This window comes from Hippopotamus amphibius, chromosome 14, assembly GCF_030028045.1.
Source record: "Hippopotamus amphibius kiboko isolate mHipAmp2 chromosome 14, mHipAmp2.hap2, whole genome shotgun sequence".
Lineage (NCBI taxonomy): Eukaryota > Metazoa > Chordata > Mammalia > Artiodactyla > Hippopotamidae > Hippopotamus > Hippopotamus amphibius.
The window spans coordinates 32,295,669-32,316,485 of record NC_080199.1 but is presented as its reverse complement, the minus strand read 5'-3'; the positions used below and the strand labels follow the sequence as shown (position 1 = coordinate 32,316,485).

At 36.2% G+C, this 20,817-nt stretch overlaps 1 protein-coding gene across 7 annotated transcripts in view; it reads left to right on the top strand.

The window, feature by feature from the left end:
- Nucleotides 1-19,060, top strand: part of SCEL (sciellin) — a 125,047-nt gene extending 105,987 nt beyond the window's left edge. For 4 of the 7 annotated variants that reach the window (XM_057707250.1, XM_057707251.1, XM_057707255.1 and 1 more), the window contains 7 exons: nt 866-928; nt 5,781-5,873; nt 6,794-6,865; nt 8,667-8,741; nt 12,209-12,317; nt 14,336-14,438; nt 16,052-19,060. In XM_057707250.1, coding sequence (XP_057563233.1) covers nt 866-928; nt 5,781-5,873; nt 6,794-6,865; nt 8,667-8,741; nt 12,209-12,317; nt 14,336-14,438; nt 16,052-16,068 — 532 coding nt within the window. In that variant the 3' untranslated portion in view covers nt 16,069-19,060. The remainder of the gene's footprint in view (nt 1-865; nt 929-5,780; nt 5,874-6,793; nt 6,866-8,666; nt 8,742-12,208; nt 12,318-14,335; nt 14,439-16,051) is intronic. The other 3 variants (XM_057707253.1, XM_057707252.1, XM_057707249.1) reach the window with 2 other exon arrangements.
- Nucleotides 19,061-20,817: the final 1,757 nt, after the last annotated feature.

The following is a 20,817-nucleotide window of genomic DNA, read 5'->3' as shown; positions in this document are numbered from 1 at the left end:
TAATGTACAAAAGGAAGCTTAGAAAGGTGGACTAACTTGCCCAAGAAAGTAGGGGAAGAAATGGCCTCGCTCTGACTCCTAAACTCTCCTGCTAACCCACAGGGCTGGTGACAAGGCTTTTCCAAACTCAGGGAAAAAAATAAGAACTACCAGTGTCATAGCAAATATATAAATAACTAATATATACATAACATACTAGAGAACATTGTATCCCATGAAGTTTGACACAACTTAGCCAAAGATTTAAGAATGTAATTGTCCCATTTATCCTCCACATTATGAATTCTTTATTCAAATTTTGTGTTGACTTTTTATGTTTCTGTCATGCAAAAAGCTGGAATGAAGACTCTAATTAAATATTTAGGAATTGATTTCAGATGGGCAGGTGGTACAGCCTCGAGGCTTGACTCTTTTGCAAATTAGTTAATTGACCTTGGAAAATGCACTTAGCCTTTCTGAGCCGCATATGCTGTCTTGTAAGAGTGTGTGAGATCTGAATGAGATAACCCACGTGGAAATACACAAGTTAGTACTTTGTGATGCAAAGTAAGTATTCATTCAAAGTTAGCTGAATGTGAATATCAGTCGTTTCTTTTCAGCCTGGATTTCTCAAACCTTCCAAAGAATTAGTCCTTTATTTCTCTCTCATGATGTAATCCATGCTCATACTTGAGTTGTATAGATCAAATAGTGCAATGTCAGATTTTTAATGTCCCATATTCTTAAAGACTACAAATGACTATGTTTAAAATCTTGCACTGATCTAAAAATTTTTTATTCTAATGTTTATTTCCTAAAATTGTATGTAACTACATTATATATATGTATATATACATATATATATATATATGTTTTTTTTCTATAGAGACCAGGACCTAGAAAATTTAATTGAAGTAAATTCCAATATGTCTAGGAGTAACAAGGAAAGGTAAGGCTTATTATAATTTACTTTTTTTTTTACCAATTCTATATGAGCCCCCATAAATTTTATAACCTTGAAAGATTTTCTGAGAAGTTGAACTGTACTATGATATTTAAATATAAATATTATCCGAATATGAAAAACAATGTATAGGGTGCTTAATAATTGACTTTGGGAAAAAGTTAACAAAATCTCAATTCTGTTAGAATTTCTGACTAAGGGCCTGCTGTTCAATGGCTTAGTTTACAAGGCATCATGGAAATTTAGGACTTTGCACTTGGGCTGTGAAGATTTATTTTTACTTACTGTTGCTTGGTAGGTTTTCAGTGGTGCAGAAAGCACTCTGGGAACCTCTTCCTTGGATACCTAGCGCTAAAAGAATGCACAAATTCATCACAGCCACAAAACAGGACCTAATTTTGGAGTTTCTTTACACCACGGAGTATACCAGCTTTAAAACTGTTGTGCTTTGTTTCTTTTACAACGAAGGTTAAGATAGAAGCTATACTTCATTGTTGTTAACAGATTGTTGAAATTAGGAAAGAATTTTAAAAGGCTTCCATGTTTAGCAATTCTTCCCCCCACACATGGGAGGACCCTAGAAGCAGTAAGTTTCTATTTTTAACCATCCTAAGGTACAGTTGCCTTTTCTGTTTAAAAAAAAAACTCTTATGTAAAGAAATGATATTGTTGATATCAGGTGCAGAGAGTAGAAAAGTAGGAAAAGAGCTGGCTCACTGCTTTGTTTGTTTTTAATAACTGTTAAGGGCTCTTGCATATAAGAGGTAGGCAGTTTCTTTCTGTTCCCTAATTCCCCAAATCATCTCTGCTTTCTCTTTTTGTGATCCCCAGCAAGGCTTTGATAGAATGAGGGAGGATTCCTTTTCAACAGGATCCACTACTTTGGGAATAGTAGTGGACTTACAATTAACCAAGCTCACTCAAATATTATTTGGAAAAGATCGAGATTAAAAAATGAGAAGTAAATGATGACATATAATTAAGGAACTTTTCACTGAATATGATTTGAGAGGTGTTTCAGTTTCAGTTGGGCTTGTTCACGAAACAGGGTTTTTTTGGAAAGATTAATGAGGAAGTGGAAATTCAAGGGTAGGATTCGTAGCATGCCCAGGCTTAGTGGAGGCCTGCACTGGAATGTTGTTCATTCTTGACCCGAGGACATTCCATCAGGAGTCCCCAGACACTAACCCTAGTTCTTTGCCATTATTGTAGCTCAGCTACTTCCTGAGTGTTTGCTTCTGCCTTTTTTTCTCCTGCTCTTCCCTCTACCTATTGGCTTCCTTATTCTCTACTTTGTAGCTGTTTGATAGTTGGGAACTTTAGCTGCCTTCCTGTTTTTCTTTCCTCCTAACTTCCTCTTCCTCTAGGTTTCTGAGGTCTGTCTGACCCCCTTAAGCAAGGCAGTGTGGCTGTGGCCCTCTGCACAGACGAGGATATGGGATGGAAAACACCGTGGCTGACTGTAACAGACACACGCTCTCCTCTACTTTCCTGCAATTTCATCTGTGCTTCTTACTTAACATAACCCAACAGTCACACCTACATTCACAAATGCACCCCCTCTCTCCAGTGGGATGGTGACCATCACAGCCATTACGCCTGGAGGCCTTAACCGCTGCTGTGAAATCATTTGTTCACCCCCGAGTTCTGTGTCCAGAAGTTATTCGTTCTTCTTCAGTTCTATCAGCATCTTGTACAAGATCTGTCTCCAGATTAAATGGAAAGTATAGACACTGCCCCAGCCCTGACAGAAAAACTGTAATAAAGATTTTCACTTGAAAAAAAAGTGGAGAAAGAAATCTCTGGGTCCAATTTTGCACCCATATATTTCTGGTTACAGAAAAGAAGGTTTACTTGACTCTCAAAATGGGTAAAAATTTAATAGAAAATTGAGGATCAGAAAGTAAGAGACTTGATCAGGTGCAGAAAGTTAGTAAATTAGAGAGATGTCCTGGCCTCAGGTCCTCTCTTTATCCACAGGAGAATTCTTTTTTTAAAATTTTATTTATTTTTATTGAAGTATAGTTAATGTACAATGTTATGTTAGTTTCAAGTGTACAGAGAAGTGATTGAGTTTTATATATATAAAATTCTTATATATATAAGAATATATATATATATATATATATTCTTTTTCAGATTCTTTTCCATTATAGGTATTGCTAGATATTGAGTATAGTTCCTGGTGCTACACAGTAGATCCTTGTTGATTATCTAATTTATATATAGTAGTATGTGTATCTTAATCCCAAACTCTTAATTTATCTCCCGCCCCTTCCTCCTGCCCCCACTATCCCCTTTGGTACCCATAAGAATATTTTTTATATGTTTAAAATCTGAAATTTTTACAAGAGCTCAAAACCTTCGTAGTTTTATAGAACTAAACTCTAACATAACGATGATTCAAAATGGTAAGCTCTTACTAAGCTTTCATTCTTCATGCAAAAGAAATTTATAAAGTTTGCAGTGGCATGGGTCTTTATCAGGTGAAATTATGCTGTTTAAAGTCAAGTTGCCAAGGTTGTCAAATAGGACAATGGAAATCTAAATAAGTCATAGGCCAATCTGTTAAACTGAGACTTGATTTACTTTTTGAATGTATTCACTCTGTATAGTAATTGTAAGTCCACATAGATATGTGCTTTCTGATTAATATATTCACAGAGCTGTACAACCATCACCGCAATCCCTTTTGGAACATTTTCATCACCTCAAAAAGAAGCCCAGTGCCCATTAGCAGTCACACATCATTTCCCCCATCCCCTTAGCTCTGGGCGACTGCTAAACTACTTCCTATCTCTTTGAATTTCCTATTCTGGACATTTCATATAAATGGAATTATAAAATATGTGGCCCTTTATAACTGGCTTTTTTCACTTAGAATAATGTTTTTAAGATTCACCCATGTCGTAGCATGTCTCTGTATTTCATTTCTTTTTATTGCCAAATAATATTCCATTGTGTGACTATATAACATTTTGTCTATTTATCAACTAATGGGCATTTGGCTTGTTTCCACTATTAGATTATAATTTACTAGTGTGAACAATGCTGCTATAAACATTCATATATAAGTTTTTGTGTGGAATGTGTTCATTTCTCTTGGGTAAATACCCAGGGAGTGAAATTGTTGGATCCTATAGTAACTCCATTTGAGGAACTGCCAGAATTTTTCAAATCAGTTGTACCATTTGATGTTCTCACTAGCAGTGTATGAAGGCTCTAGATAGTTAAAATGTCAAGGTGAACTTCCACTGCAGAAAACATTTTCTCAAGTGTAATTCCATTTGGAATTTTGTAAGTTCCAACACAGTATTTGGTTTTATGGTTTATGGAGTTATTTAATTAAGAAACAAACTTGGAAGTTACAATTTAGCAATTTGTTTCAATGAAGGGTAACTTCTTAACAATAAAGCTATTGAGCAAAAAACATTGTGAGCCATAAGTTTTTCTTTATGAATATTATTCAAGGCATCTAAGAGGAATACTTTGGTGGAGAGTCCTCTATTGTGCTGGTTCCCAAATTTTATTTACATCAGAATCACTTGCTGACCCAGGGATCACACTTTGAGAACCAGTGCTCTTTTGGGTAAGATGTCAGGCTGCCTCTAAGGTAGTGGTTCTCAATGTTGACTTACACATGAGACTCAATGGAGAGGTTTAAAAGAATCCAAATGCCCAAGCCATACACCAAACGAATTAAATCAAATTCAACATAAGAATTTTGGCAGGAAGCAATTCAATCTTTATCAGAACTGTTTACAAATTATTCCACTTTCCTATGCAGATTTTGAGAATTGTTGATATTTGGTTTTACCTTTCTGAGGACAGTACAGACACGTTTCGCACTCATTGACAGCCCCTGTCCTTTGAAACTGTTTGCTAAAACTGGGTTTTGCATTGTATACTATAATGATTTGAATATTTCCAAAAAATTCCTAGCTAGGTTTATCTTTCTGGAATGACATATTCTAATGATCATATTAGAAAAATCTTCTAGTAATAGTAATTCTACTTTCTCATTACTTAGTGTCACTTTAATTCAGCTTTATTTTCTGTGAAACATCTGTTTTAAAACTAAAAGAAGTATGTTTTTTGTATGCCAGAGAGGATAATATGGGAACAAATGTTTTCCTCTTCTTTAAGAGCTACCTGGAAATGAAAGGAACAGGCCAGTCAAGAATGATAAATCATGATTAAGATCTAAATCCTCCTCTTGGTTTTTATGTCTCTCCTATGTCAGAGATTACTAATGCAAGGGAGGAAAAAGAGCTAAAGCTTTCACTACTCCTGCATGGAAATTTTCCTCTGTCTCATAGGAAAAAGCAAATATGCCTGCACTTTAATAAGCATAGTGACAGTTTTAGATTATCAGAAATCTAGGTCAAAGGTCTCTTGCAATCTTCAGAGTACTGCTTTCCACTAGAAACAAAATGGAAACTAGAATTTCTCAAAGCAACCCCTGGATAATTTTCATTAAATTGATAAACTCTCAGATATGTTGTACATGAAAAACTTTCTAAAATGGCACTGCTGCTGTGAAAATGTTACTGGAACCAATTTCAGATGGTTCCTGCCCTTGGTAAAAAAGTATTCTGTCCCAGCATTGGATAATGTGACACATGCCTATAGATTATTCCTAAAGGTAAGACAGTGGTCTCTGTGGAGGAGTAAAGTTGTACATGTATTCTATTTGTGTATCTGTACAGAAACCAGGCAAACAGAAAGAGGGTCACTGTATATAAAAAAATGTCCATTGAACAGAATTTTAATAAAACAAAAAAACTTCTAAGTGGCCTTGATTTTAAGTGACAAATATTTGCATTTTCTTTCTCAGGCAAAATGGCCAAGTCAGTGGATCTACTGAGGCTTTAATAAGCCTGTCCTCTAGAACCTCTGCCTATTCGTATGAAGCACAGAAGATGCTCAGGTACTGTGGTCAATTACAAAACAAATGGCAGGACTATTCTCCTTCTGGCTTTTTTTCTCCTTCTGGTTTTTTAAAGAAAACATCCACACACAACCTGCTCCTTCCTTTGAAATGCAGAAATTTTTAATTTTACCAGTGGCTAAACAGGCTTATACGAGAGTGTTGAGTAAACAACTTGGTCATTGGTAAGTTGTCAATTATGAATAAGAAGTATAAATTGTCATTTTTCCTTAAAAAGTCTATAATTTTTAAAAAGGCATAATTATGACATTGGCATTGACATTCTTTAAGCAGATTTAAAGATTTCATTAAATCAGATGTTACGTTGATTAATTAAGGTTCATTTTTTGCTTGAGATTTGTGGGGAAATCTCAAGCAACGGTTTCCCTGATGAATGGGACATCAGGGAAATAGACCCTAAAACATGTTACACAAATATTCAAAATAACTATCGTGCTCTGCAACAGACTTATTGAGTGACCAATTTTCATAGTAGTATTCTGGAAATAGGCCAAGACAGTAGAAGTTAAGACAAAATGGAAGAAATAAATAAATTTTGCAGAAATGGATTAATACCACTTTAATATTTGTATTTCAAAGGTAATAGTTTAGAACAAGGATCCTCAGCCCCGGGATCTAATGCCTGATGATCTGAGGTGGAGCTGATATAATAATAATAGAAATAAAGTGCACAATAAATGCAATGCACTTGAATCATCCCAAAACCATGCCACCCCCCACCATCCATGGAAAAATTGTCTTCTGCGAAACCAGTCCCTGATGCCAAAAAAGGTTGGGGATCGCTGGTTTAGAAGGAATATATGAGCATTATTTTTTTCATTGGATTGGATAATTGTCCTGTTAATATGATTATCCTGTAAACAAACTTTAAACATGAAGTAAAATGGTTTGTATTGCAGCTCCAAAGCTGAAACCAGGCACACAGCACCGAAAGATACACTTGTGTACACAAGGACGTATGTGGAAAATAGGTACTGGAAATTTATTTGAAGTATTTTGATATGTATATTTTATAATTTTGAAATAATCTGTGTTTAAGAAGAAATGCCATTATTTTAGGGTATGCATGCTTTTCTCAAATAGCAGACCATTTAAGAGTATATTAAGTTCTAGGTATATAATTCTTTATGATCTTTCCGTTATTAAGTAGTTGTCAAATAATCATACAATTTCATTGGATGGACTAAAAACTATTTTAATATAACACATGCATACATAACAGGACAGTTATTTGAAAGCTGTCATACAAACACACATGCCCATAATAAGCTTTATTAAATCACACGTCTTTCTATGCTAATGCGGAGTCACACTTTAAGTGGTTCTGTGTACTATTGTCTACCTCTAATCTGAAATAAGGGATATAACTTTTAGTAAATAAGCTCTGGCCCGCAAAATCTGCTGCTTAATGTGATGGAGGTTGAGGAAAATGTCAACCAAGGTCAGGGACTCACAAGTCATTCGATTTCACAGAGTATAAAAACAAGAATTAGCCTAATTGTGGGGTAGGGTAATGGTGGGGCATTCAAATGTGGATATCCGTAGTACACGTGTTGATCACCGCCCATTTCAAAGAGGCCAGAGAGCAAAGTATGGGGTGGGGGTGGGACTCCCAGAAATTCAAGGTGTGTCAGGATTTGAGCACCCTTCCCCCGAAAAAGGATTTCTCAAACCCATAAGTAAGTTACCTTGTAAAATGCAACCTCAAATTTGATTTTTCTGTTTAATCCACTTCTCCCTAAAATCATCACTGACAGAGCAGTGTATAGTACAGAAGCCCTAGAATCGGATTTGTTGTTGAAGCTTAGTTCGTCATTCACTGACCACGTAGCCTCAGCGAAGCTACTTCACCTCCGTTTCCTGTCTCAATTTGAGTCTCAGTTTCCGGACTGATAAAATGGGAGTAATGGTATTTGTATCCTGCACAAAGATGTACAAATTCTCACCTAGCATGGTGGGCTGTGTAGTGGATTCTATGTCTGACAGCAGTCCGCCTATAGGCAGTTTGGAGGGAGAGAAAGAGTTCTCATTAAAAAATCCCAAGTGAGGGCTTTGGAGTTACCCCTCGCTGTATGAAATAATGGGAACGTATTGCTGCGGTGCTAACGTTATCTCAGGTGGCACGGGCACTGGGGAAGCAGCTGTGGACCGCCGGCTGCCTGGTGCACGGCACACTGCGTTTGTCTCCAGGAGCGAGTCATGTTTACCAAGTGGAGCAGAAAGGGAACAAAGAGGACTTTTTAAAGTCACAATATTTTTACTGTCATTCTAAACAATTCTTGAATGTTTTCAAGTAAAGATAAAAACTTGCAAGGCTTTCTCTAAAAGTTCAAGAGTGTTTCTCTACGTGAAGAGTGTCAGTCTATGTTTGCTTGTGTTGGCTCGTGCTCTGTGTATAGTCTCTATGTTAGGCTACAGATAGCTTTCTTTTAGTAAAAATGAGGGAGGTGCAAGTATACATTTCATGAGAGACTACAACTGCTTTTTCTGCTTACCCTACTTGTTCTCACAGTCCCCTTGCCCCATTCTTTATTTATTTTGATGGGTATGTCAACTTATGTCAACTTGGAGGTACCCTTGCATATCAATACTTCTCCAGATTAAAAAAAAAAAAGAGTCAGTACATTGTCCTGGCTTGTAACATCACAAGGATGAATGATAGTGAGGCTGTGTGAGTGGGTGGGTGTGTGCTTCCTTGCCTGCATAGGAGTTTATACTTCAATACTAGGGGGATAGACCAATTCTCACATGTCCATATGTATTTGTTTCTAGTAAATCACCAAAGGAGGGATATCAGGAGAGTATCTCTGGAAAATACATACAAACTGTTTATTCGACTTCGGATAGGTGAGTATGTCTGTATTTCCATACATAAAAGTATATATACACACGTAAACATATGTATTCTTATATATTATATATAAATATGTGTGTGTATACTTTTATAAGTAATGCATATTTTATTATATATGTGTATATGTACTTATATATAATATATATTTACATATCTTTATCACATATATGATATTGAAATACACATGTGCACATGCTTGTTGTCCGTTGAACTCGGAGATGACACTCCCGACAATGATTGTTACACTGGTGATTGTTTGAGTGGAACAAAGTACAGCAACCTCTGCATCCAGGAATTTGTTCCTTGGCTTCCTGGCTGTTGTTCTTCGATTTTGATGCCCCTTATTCCAGTAGAGCTCTCTGTGCCTTGCCGCTGCTTCCCAGGCAAGCATCTCTGCTGCTGGTGATCCCAGGAGTCCCTAGGACCGCCACATTATTAGCATCTAGGCGTCACTGCATCCCTAGACTGTGCCCTCAGCCCTCCCTCCTTGTGGTTTTCCAAGCCAGCTCACCTTGCCAACAGCTGCGTGGAGGTGCTGCTGTGACCCACCAGGGCCCACACTCAGTTCCAGGAGAGGGGTTAGAATAAGCATCCATTTAATGCCGGGACACGGACCTCAGGCTTTTGCGCTCGATTACTCTCTTTACTATTTAATGGTCCGTGGGGGAAAGAGGTGACACTCACGAGACTGTGACCTACAGCCTTCCAGCCAAGGAGATGAAAATAATTCGCGTTTCAACCCAACCCCTGGAAACCAGCTGTAGTGCAAATGTCTGGTATTCTGTTGATGGTATTTCTCTGTTGCAGGGGTGGAAATATGGCTCACTGAGGGTCAGGGCATATCTCATTTTTATGTGCAGCCTCAGCTTGTAACACAGTCCTTGACGCCTAACAGATACTCAGTAAATTATTCCTGAAAAGACAAACCTATGTCCCATTTACTAAGGGAAACATAGATGGGCCAGGCATCAAAATTATGTCCTCTTTTTGTTGCTTTTGTAAGATCTTCTGTTACCAATGCTCTTCTTGCCTTTAAGTCACACCTCTTTGATGTGACCACAGGAACACCACAAGTACTGCCTAGATAACCAAAAAACCAGAGCTAGATTTTTCATAAGGCTCTGAAAAGATCTTTGACTAAGTGTGATCTTTTTATTTGGCCACACGGCACAGCTTTGCTCCCTGACCAGGGATCGAACCCAGGTCCCCGGCAGTGAGACCACAGAGTCCTAACCACTGTACCACCGGAGAATTCCTGACTACGTATGATCTTGATAAGGATAGCACGAACACCAGAGCTTTCCCTGGGCTCATCTTTTTATTGTTAACTTAAAGAAGAAAAACATTTGTTAAAGTATTGCTCTCAGTGTGAAGAATTTCACTCCTGTTCCTTGAGTGATCCTTGAAATTTTTTTAGTCATCAGAGCAAAAGTCAATTCTCCATTAAAGCCAGTTAGTCAAGCAAACTTTTTCTGTTGATTATTGTGTGAAATTAGCTGCATTCCCCACAGTTCTTACCTAAGCACATCAATCTCATTTAAAGTGGCCAGTGCCAGTTTACAGGATAAAGACCAAATTCCTCTGCAGGTGATTTACGGACCTTCAGAACCTGGTCCTGCTAAACACTGACTAATGTGCAGTCACTCCAGCCACCCTCACTGTGTAGCACCTTGGTACATCCTGTTCACTCTGCTGGGAACCCCTCCATCACGCCCTCCCCTCCTCGCTGAGCTCCCCTCAAGAGCTCCTTCCCCCTCAAGCTTGAACTCACGTGGCACTTGCGCTGACAAGCCTCTCCTCTTCCACCCCAGGGATTAGTTGTTCTGTTGGCTGTGCTCTCCTAACTCTTCGCACTTCCATAAATATGTGGTGATCATCTAGTCACACACCTGGCTACCCTAGTGGAAAGAAGGCTTCTCATTGGAGGAGACCCTCTCACTCTTCTTTATATTCCCAGCTCCTGTCTCAGCGTTTCTGGAATGGAAGAATGCTAAAGTGTGGCTGTTTTCTACCCTTGAAGTGCTTACAGTCTAATGTGGGAAATTTAAGTGTGTGTGTACATATGTGGATATATATGAAAAATGCATAGGAAACTATTTTCCAGGAATATGTAAGCAAGTAGCTAAAGAGCTCATTGAAAGAGGGAAATATTTATCTATATACATAAGGGTTAAGAAGAGATTACTAGAATGACTGAGAGCATAAAATGAAACAAGCTTTAACTACTCCAATCGCTTTCCTCTCGTACCCCTTCCTCCTTTTCACTTTCCCTCCTCTCTGCTTCTAGTCCTGTGTTTGATGACAGGATTGATCGTGGTTTCTGGGCATGACTAGTTCTTTCTCAGCCAGTGAGCCAGGTCAACCTCACACGCAGCCCCAGCAGTAGCACAGGGCTCGGTGGCTGCTCTGCTTTCTTTCAGATCCCGCCTCTGCCACTCAGTGGCTGCATGACTCACCCTTCGGTGCCTCAGCTTCCTCTTCTGTAAAATAATGATACAGATGAGAGTCCCTGCCTCTCAGAGATGTCATGAAGAATAAAAGAGTTTACAGAGGCGACGTGCATGGAAAATCCGCACATAGGAAGCATATTAGCACTGTATACATATTAGCTATTTTTATTTCACCACCCCATTCTGTATCCTACGCCGCAAATGTCAGGTTTGTATGCTAACACCCTGAGACTATAAAAATATGCAGGGTGTTTAAGACAGTCCTAAGACCTTTCAAAAGGAAAAGAAGCGTGTAGTTATTGGCCTTTTTTAAGGCTCTGGTTTGACCCAAGGTCTTTTGGACTTACTAATCATTTATTTATTATTGAACATGATTTTTCCAAAGTAAATAACAAAGCTCTTTTTTTCCCCATCAAATTTGTGGTGAGGGTATATCATATTGGAGAATTTTTGTCGTGAAAGGGACCCCAATATTCTGAGTCTTACAATGACACCAAGACAAGTGGCATAGGGGAGCATTGTGGTGACTCTAGACCCTAGAGTCTAGGTTGTCCATCATTTGTAAATTTACCAACACATCCTTGAATGGATTTCTATTTTTGTCCTATTGAATGTTTTGAGAGCTAATTTTTATATTAACCTGCAGCATACTTTTTCTATGATATACATACATTAATAATTCAAAACCCTCTTCTAGCTTCAAGAGGTACTTATGACCTGGTTCATTTAGAAAACTGTGAACATCTTTGCCCTGCCCAGATGCACTTTTGATTGCTAATGAATTAATAATTTGAGGCTTTCCTTCATGTTAATTCTTTGATATCATTTTGAAATAACTAGAAGATTCAAGTCTACCACTAGGATAAGTCCATCCTCAACTTTCCTTGATTTTTACACAATTTACTAAAGTATCAACAAAATTAACATATCATTTCCATATGACTTTATGGGGAATACATCTGACTGTTGCATGATGACTAATTTATTTTTAATTGCTTACGTCTCTATAGGTCTGTCATTGAAAGAGATATGTGCACTTACTGTCGAAAACCCTTGGGTATAGAAACAAAGATGATTTTAGATGAATTACAAATTTGCTGCCATTCCACTTGCTTCAAGGTAAGGCTATGTTTATTGCATTTAACTCAATATAAAATTGCATAATGATTGGAATGAAAATAATTATTTAATGAAATATATGAGATGAAGTTTAAGCTTTCAGAAACACTGTCATGCACATTAATGCACTTTAAACATTTCTCAGAGTTCTACAGCCTAAACCTCCAAGGTTTATTATTACTCTCTTGGCATTAGGCTTAGAGTTGATTACTGACACATTTATAACTCTTACACTACAGATTTAAATCTGTAAAAAGATAAACAGTTGTTCTCTTGAGAAAAGTTTTTACAGCACTTTCAAAAATCATGCATTGAATAAGATATATAATGAAATTTGAAAAGGAAAAGAAATTGTTGAGAAGAAAGCTAGCAGCTCCTTACGTCATGAAATTAGGGCCGATGGGCTTAACAATAATTGAAACTCAGTCTACTTGTGAGAGCATGATTGATTATAATTAAATGTGGCTTAGTATAACAATAATAAAGCATCCACAGTAGAATGCTTCAGTTTGTGTTCTCATATGCCATTTCTTTTACTTTTCACAAAAACATTGGATAGGTCAATAATATAGTTTTTGGTGTAACTGGGTGAGCACTTAACCGGGAACCTGAAGACCTGAGTTGGAGTCCTAACTGACACTAATTGTGGCCATGTGACTTTGGGTGATCACCTAAATTAGTGTAGACTCAGTCTCCTCATCTGTAAAGTGAAGCAGCTGATTAGATCAGTGGTTTTCAACCCTGGATGCACATTATAATTGTCTAGGGAGATTAGGAGAAAAGTAAAATGCTTGGGACCAGCCCCAATTAAACCAAGAATCTTAGAGGTGATTCCTGGGCATTGGTATTTTTAAAAGCTCCTTAGATAGATCTAACGGGCAGCCAGTTTAGAACCACAGCTTGAATCTGTGAGTCCTTTCTAGTGCTAATATTCTATGACTGATACAAATTATCTAATTCAGTCAGGTAGATGTAATACCTTGACAACTGATTGCTTTTTCTTCAATTAGCTTCGGACAGTGACAGAAAGCAAGAAGCAATATGATTAGCTCATTTTGAGCTAATAAAATCCAGTTTTAGGCCATCATATATAAAATTCTATATAAAATATAACCTGAAATTTTCATAATTATTTAATTATAAGACAGTAAAATTTCCTTTTAGTTTTTAAAATTTACTCAATGAAACAAAAGTTAGTCTATAGCTCTTTATTTAAAATTATTATGCAGAAAACTTTTTAAAAGAAGAAAATTCTCCTGATTATTGCTTTTGGTAAATAGGAATAATTTCCATTTGTTATATTTTGGATGATTTATTTCCATTTTCAATTTAATTATAAAATACTATCGAGAATAAAAATGTCCCCACACTCCTAGGAAAAGATGGATTATTCTATAGCCGTAATAATAGAGAACCATCTGAACTGGTTTAAACATGTCAAACTGATCTATGACAATTTGCGTCAGTGAACTTGAAAGTCAGCCAGTTGGCAGCGGACTTGCGCCAGTGAGCACAGGTCTAAGGCAGATGTCAGCCCTTTCGTGCCTCTTTAATCAACACAACTCGAAACAAACTTCCCCCTAAACCTAGGATCAGAAGTTTGCTTTGCTCAATGATGCTATACCTGGACAGTTTAACTCTCCCTTAGTAAGCAAACAATAATTACACTTTGTGTTTTTGTCTGCGATATCCAGTGGTGAACTTGTCTTTGGCATAACCAGTTTTTGAAAATGTGTATCTACTCTGTGGTGTGTTACATAGAAACTTCATGGGTAGATATACCCTGAAATGCATACCTCCATAGTAGAGGGATTTATGAGAAGATTGTTTTGAAAAGTTCGGTGTGTGGATCACAGACAAGTATTCTCTTATTTTCCCTCTGGGTTCTCTTGAGGCTTCACCTGAGTGTTGCTATGAAGGATGGTACAGAATAAAGTAAAAGGCTTTTTTTAATCCTGTTAACACCAAGAATCTAAACTTCATGTATAATGTAAACTTTATATATACTTTTTCTTTAGTGTGAAATATGCAAACAACCTTTGGAAAACTTACAAGCAGGTGATAGTATTTGGATTTACAGACAGACAATACATTGTGAACCTTGCTACTCTAAAGTTGTAGGTAAGTGTTAAGCTCTGTAAGGAATCATCACTAACATGAATCAACTTTTGATATTGTTGAAAGATTTCAGAAGTAAAGAGTATTTTATTAATTATATTAAAAATTCAGCTGCAGATACAATGGAAGCATTTCATTTTATGATATAAAATCATTTATATTTTCTTCTGATGTCAGACCACACATAGATACGACTAAGCAAAAGTCACTTATTTTAGGAAATTTTCCATTTTTTCCAAACAAAAACAGATTTTCTTTGCTCAACTAATCGTTGGAATTGAAGTACATTTCTGTGAATGACCTTTTACATTCCCACTGGAATGCACTTTTATTAAACTTAATTTGGTTATTATACTAAATGCCTTTTAATGTTATTTTTAAATGGAAAATTTAGAATTAATGCTGTACAATTCTATATTAAATATAACATCTAAGTATATTTTTACAGTTTAAGACCAACTTTACTATAATTTCGGCACCTAATTAGCATAAATAATGTGAGAAGAAACTTTAAGGGCCCGCATTTTTAACTCATATTTTCAATAAGCTTAGCATGAAAGCTGTAAAATTTGCTTTAAAAGAATGTGCACACACAGATGTAGAGAATAAACATATGGACACCAAGGAGGGAAAATGGGGGGTGAGGGGGTTGGGATGAGATGAATGGGGAGATTGGGATTGCCATATATACATTACTAATAAGAAAAAAAATCAAATTGTACATTTTAAATATATGTAGTTTATTGTATGTCAATTATATCTCAATAAAAGTCCTCAAAAAAGAAAAAAAAGAATGTGCACAGTGCACGGTAAGTTAGCAATATAAAATCCTATGAATTGTGTTTGTAAAGCTAGTATCAACATTTAATTTTGACTTCAATAGTAAGCAGATAGAATAATCACGAAGGTACCAGGGAGATGGTCAACAGCACTGTGTGACGGGCAAGCTTCCTGCTGATGGTGAATGAAAAAGGAACATTTGTGATTTTTACACGGGATCCAAAATATGGAATTTGATGACAAATGTGTAATATTAATGAAGCACTGAGAGGCTACATCTGGAAAATGCTCTGAAAAATATTCAGAAACCCATGTTCCATCAGGCTGCAGAATCATTGGCAAGAACAAAGCTAATTATATTCATATTTTGCCTTCTATTTTCTGCTTTCTCCAGCCAGTTCTCATATTCCCTTTTTTCCTAATTGAGCAGCCTTATCCAGATCCAGTGTTACATCGAGGGGCCTTGATGTGCATGGTGGCAGCTCTAAAACTTTCAGTCCTAGGAGTCCATGATACAGTTTATGAGATGTGGTTACCAAAACACTCAGAAGTCTTTGTGTCTTCCTCCCTGTCTGTATGCATTTTTCTAGTACATACAAGTTGTCAAGACATGACTCTCAGGCATGTCATAAATATCAGTACAGGGCATCGGTACTTTGTATTTACGGTATGACCAAAAGCCATGCCACAGTGATGAAAGCAGTAGGAGGTAAAAGTAAAATGCTTAGTTCATCACTACCCCCTTGATGAATAATTATTTATTTTAACAATTTTAGTGATAGGCTTATTTTTGTACCGAATTTGTATATCTAACTTATTTTCTTTAAATTTTTCAGCAAAATGGATTCAGTAATCCTGGAACATGAAAATCAAGATGAAAGCATGCATTAAGGAATTAAAATTTGTATTGTGAGAACATGTAATCTAGAAAAGCTTTTACACCAAAGATTGACTCTTGTATAGAATTAACAACTCTACTATTGCATAAATAATCTGATTGCCTCCACTAAAGTCACATACATAAAGGGAACCATCTGGTGTCTGGTTAGATTTAGAGATCAAACATTCAAGTGCTTCTAGTTACCAACATCAAAAGGAAGGATGCTTCTGATGTCAGTGAGCATTGTCAGCCTCGATCGGGTCCATCTCTGCTCGGTATTAGGCTGTGTGTCACGGTTTCCACTATAGACAAATTTCCCATTTCCCTTTGTTTCCCTAAGAATTTGGATTTACAAACGTTATTGACATCTTGACAAAACTGTCAAAGAAGCAAGATATGTTTCCTTTTTGTGCAAAAGAAATGTTGATAGAAATTTTGGCAGAAAGATAAAGTTTGGCAGAAAGATGTTAACATATAAAGTTGTATGGACCTCGGAAAATCACTTATGCTTTTCAGATTTCTGTGCTATTATCTGTAACATGAGGGGCAATGGACAAAATGATTGCTGAGGTCACTTTCTGCTCCAAAATTATCAGATTCTAAAGCAAGTTTTTGTTTGCTCTCTAGAAACATACCTGAATCTGTGTTTGTTAAGCGTATTGAACTAGATAGGATATCTAAACAATGTACCTTTGGTATCATCCTTCAGTTTATCACAGATATGTTTTATAGAATGTGGTTTAAAAACAGAAAGACCTGCATTTATGGGTAATGGGTAAAGTCATACGACATGTAGTGTTTACATATTATAATTTGTTAAGTTTTCTTTGCATGCATTTCAAAATCTGGATTCATAAATGATCTATGAGAAATAATGGACTACAAAGACACGTTCTTTAGCATGCTATGTCTATTCCTATTATACAGCACTTTATATTTACAGATGGTTTATAAAAATAAAATGAACTGTCAGTTACACAGAATCTTCTTGTACATTGTCTATAAATATCACTCACTGACATTGATATTGTCAATTATAATGATTATAGTTTATTATGTTCTGTGCTGTGCTGCTTAACCTAATTTTTTAACTGCTCAAGCTATAACTTTGATTTTTAAAGAGCTTTTTCTTAAGGAATTGAAAATTCCATAATCTTGTGAGGAACTATTTTTATTAGTAAGACATTACTGTTATTGAGACATTGCACTTATGGGCTATTTTATATGCACATGGCAACTGCTTCTCAAAGGAAAACATATGGGACATTGAGAGAGGGAAGAATTCTAAGGGAGTTTAAGGCAGTTGTAAAAAACTGACATAAACTAGGGAGATTAAAAGATAATCATGTATTTTCTAAACGTTGATCAATGTAAAGAATTATTCTTCTGTATAATGATTTCAAGCATCTGTTCCTCTCAGACACTGGCTCACAAAGTGTTAAACGCTAAATGCTTATCAAAATACAGCAATGTGTAATCATTGTCCTATGGAGAGGAGCCAGAGAAAACAATTAATAATAATTTGATATTCATTAATTCATGCTTGATGAGAAGCGGTGGTAATTGAGCCATGTGTTTTATTGTTCTCTTATTACATGCTATCAGAGTGGATCAAAAGAAATAATTTTCTTGGAGTTGGAATTCGTGGCAGGAAAGGACGAATGGAATAGTATCCCTCTCTTTTATATAAAGTGTATTAACATCTCAATGCCTTTGTAGTAATTAAAAATCATTTGAATATCATTTTTAAAGGATTCTACTGTTGAATGCTTCATTTAAAAAAACCTAAAAGGAACATAATTCTCACTTTTCTGTAGCTGTTTAATGAACCCTTTCTTCTACAATAATGTATTAAATTAAACTGAAAGCTGTTGTAAAAATGGAATAAATACAGAGTGGAGAGAGAAGGGCTTCTGATTTACAAAGTTCACTTCCTTATGTCTGGGATTATTTGCACCATAGGAATGATAGATTCCTAAAACAATTTGTAAGAGATATATATATATTTTTGCAGCTAACTAATTATATTATGACTGGCATACTTTTCCTGGACACAAGAGCCTAAATCTCAGAATATCAGGCTTTGAATTCTATTACTAATTGAGATGTCTCTTAAAAATAATTAATTCCTCCACTATGAGAGTATCCTTTTAAAAAAGCAAAATAAAAATATATCTAGTAATCTTGAAAATAGAATTTTTTTAATCTTTTTTTTTCTTTCACTAAGACCAAGAAATGAATTTATTCAAGAAGTAATCTGTACATCCTTAATTGTTTGATTGCAATCCCTCCTATAATTAGACATGGGTGATGAGATGGTCCAGTTCTCACTGCTGGGGCACTCTCTGACTTGTTTACTAGGACAGAAAATCATGAGTGTTTGGAACATTTTCCTACTCAGCTTGATTCAGAACTCCGCCAAAACAAGTGACTGTTTGGTCTACGTCCAGGCAAACTAGCAATGATGATGTTAATTTTTTATTGTTGTCGTTGTTACTACTGAATATACTGGTTAGTTGGTACAATGTAAATAAATTGTTTTCTAGTGTTCCACCTATTCCATAGCACTCAACAGTTCCCAGAGGTACTCATAAATATCTGTATTAACTTGGATAGGCCATTTCCCTCATGGGTCTATTTCCTGCTACTTAAAATGTAAGATTCAGAACATTGGCTCGCTACTGTACCCACCAGCCCAAACACTGCATGGACCTGTGAATCTATCCCTGCTGCTTACCCCATTCTTGGATTCTCTCTTTTGTTAGATGCGTAAGAGTTGTTGAATGGTTTGCATGTGCTACAGAATTGCATGTTAATTTGTCGCGACACAACTGTTGGGCACCATTCTGAATCGTGTTTACTGGATCTTTGTCCTGCTATTTGAGGAATATGGCTTCGGAGATGTAACTGAAATGTTCAAATGCCTCCTGAGTTAGGTAATGGTTTCAATTTTTTCACTAGAAGAGGGGAAACTAATCATTCTCATTGCCTTATAAATGCCATCTGGCAAAGATCTTTTAACTTCATTGCCTCTTTGAAACATTCTTCTCATTAATACAATGAAATGCCCAATCATTCTAGACTCTGTAGGAAAAAATACCTGGTTTATAATCTACTGTTATTCATTCATTCATTCATTCATTCATTTGTTCTGTTATCCAATCACTTAAAAATCTTCATTTAGAATCTATATTCCAGATCTTAGTGATAATCAAAATAGCCAGGGCTCCTGCCCTCATGGAACTTAAATTCTATAGGAAAGGTGGAGGCACAGTTTGAAAGACCAAAAATAAATAAACACAATAATTTCTGAAAGCAAATACCACGAAGGAAATAAAATGCAGCGACTAAGTCAAAGGGTAGTATTTAAAAATAATATTGTCAGATGATATTTTAAATAAGAGCTAAACAGTGGGAAAGAACCAGGCTGGGGAAAAGCACTCCAGGAAATGTTTTAGGATCAGCCAAAATCAGGCCACTTTCTGGGCTAAATGTGTCCTTGCTTCTCTTAAACAGGAGCTAAAAGTTCACAGGTATCAAGAGACAGAGACCAGTCAAAGGATTTTCAAGCTTCCTCTATTTCTCATGCAAAACAATATTCAGATATTACTTACATAGCTTTCAGCTCTCTGCCAATGGGTGGGTTACACCAAATGGCTATTTTGTTCTGGTCCTCAGGCTGAAGTTGCTCACTTGGATAAAGGAATGACTGTGTCAAAGGTGGGTCTGAACCAGCTCTCACCTGAAGTGGAAACAATGGGCCAGGTATGATGTTTCCTCACCTCATCTGAGGCAGCACTCAGGACCAAATCCCTTTTTGTTTTCCAAATAGAAATATTAAACAGGCAGCATCATTTCATATTTAGAAAACACTTCTCACAGGAATTTTTTAAATGTTACACGTTCTCTTCCTTTGTTGCAATATGAATAATATATCTGGTTGAAAGGAACATTCAGATCTTGATGTAACTTTCTTGACAGTCACAATTTGTTAATTTTACCTCCTTTCCCAAGAGAAAAGGAAAGATCATGAGCTTCAAGAACCCTTCAGGCCCATAAAGACAAATTGGATTGAAAGTCTCCTATAAAAAAGTGTTTAGGCCCTAAGGCAAGTGCAGCTTTTATGTAATTTAAAGAAATCACAGAAAGATTGCCAGGAGGCTGGAATTAGTGAACATGAAGAGATGAGGTTGAAGAAGCAGGCAAGAGCAGACTATGGTTGTTTCATAATGGGTTATTAAAAATATACATTATCAATTGAATGGTGGCATTTCATAAAGTTCATTTATGCCTTCTAAATTTTTCATTAAAATATTACTGAATATTATTGGTTTCATGAAGAGATTAAAATTATTTGAGACAAATACAGTCTACTGACTTTTGACAAAAGCACAAAGACAAGTCAATGGAGAAAAATAGTCTTTTCAACAAATGGTGCTAAAATAATTGGACATCCATATGCAAAAAAGAAAAAAAAAAGTACCTAGACACAGACTTTACATCTTTTGCAAAAATTAACTCAAAATGGGTCAGAGACTTAAATATAAAATGCAAAACTATAAAACTTCCCGAAGGAAACATGGGAGAAAAACAGCATGACCTTAAACTTGGTAAAGAGTTTTTGGATATAACGTCAAAAGCACAATCTGTAAAACAAAAAATGATTCAAGTTCAGCTTTATTAAATTTAAAAACTTGTGCTCTGTGAAAGGCACTGTTAAGA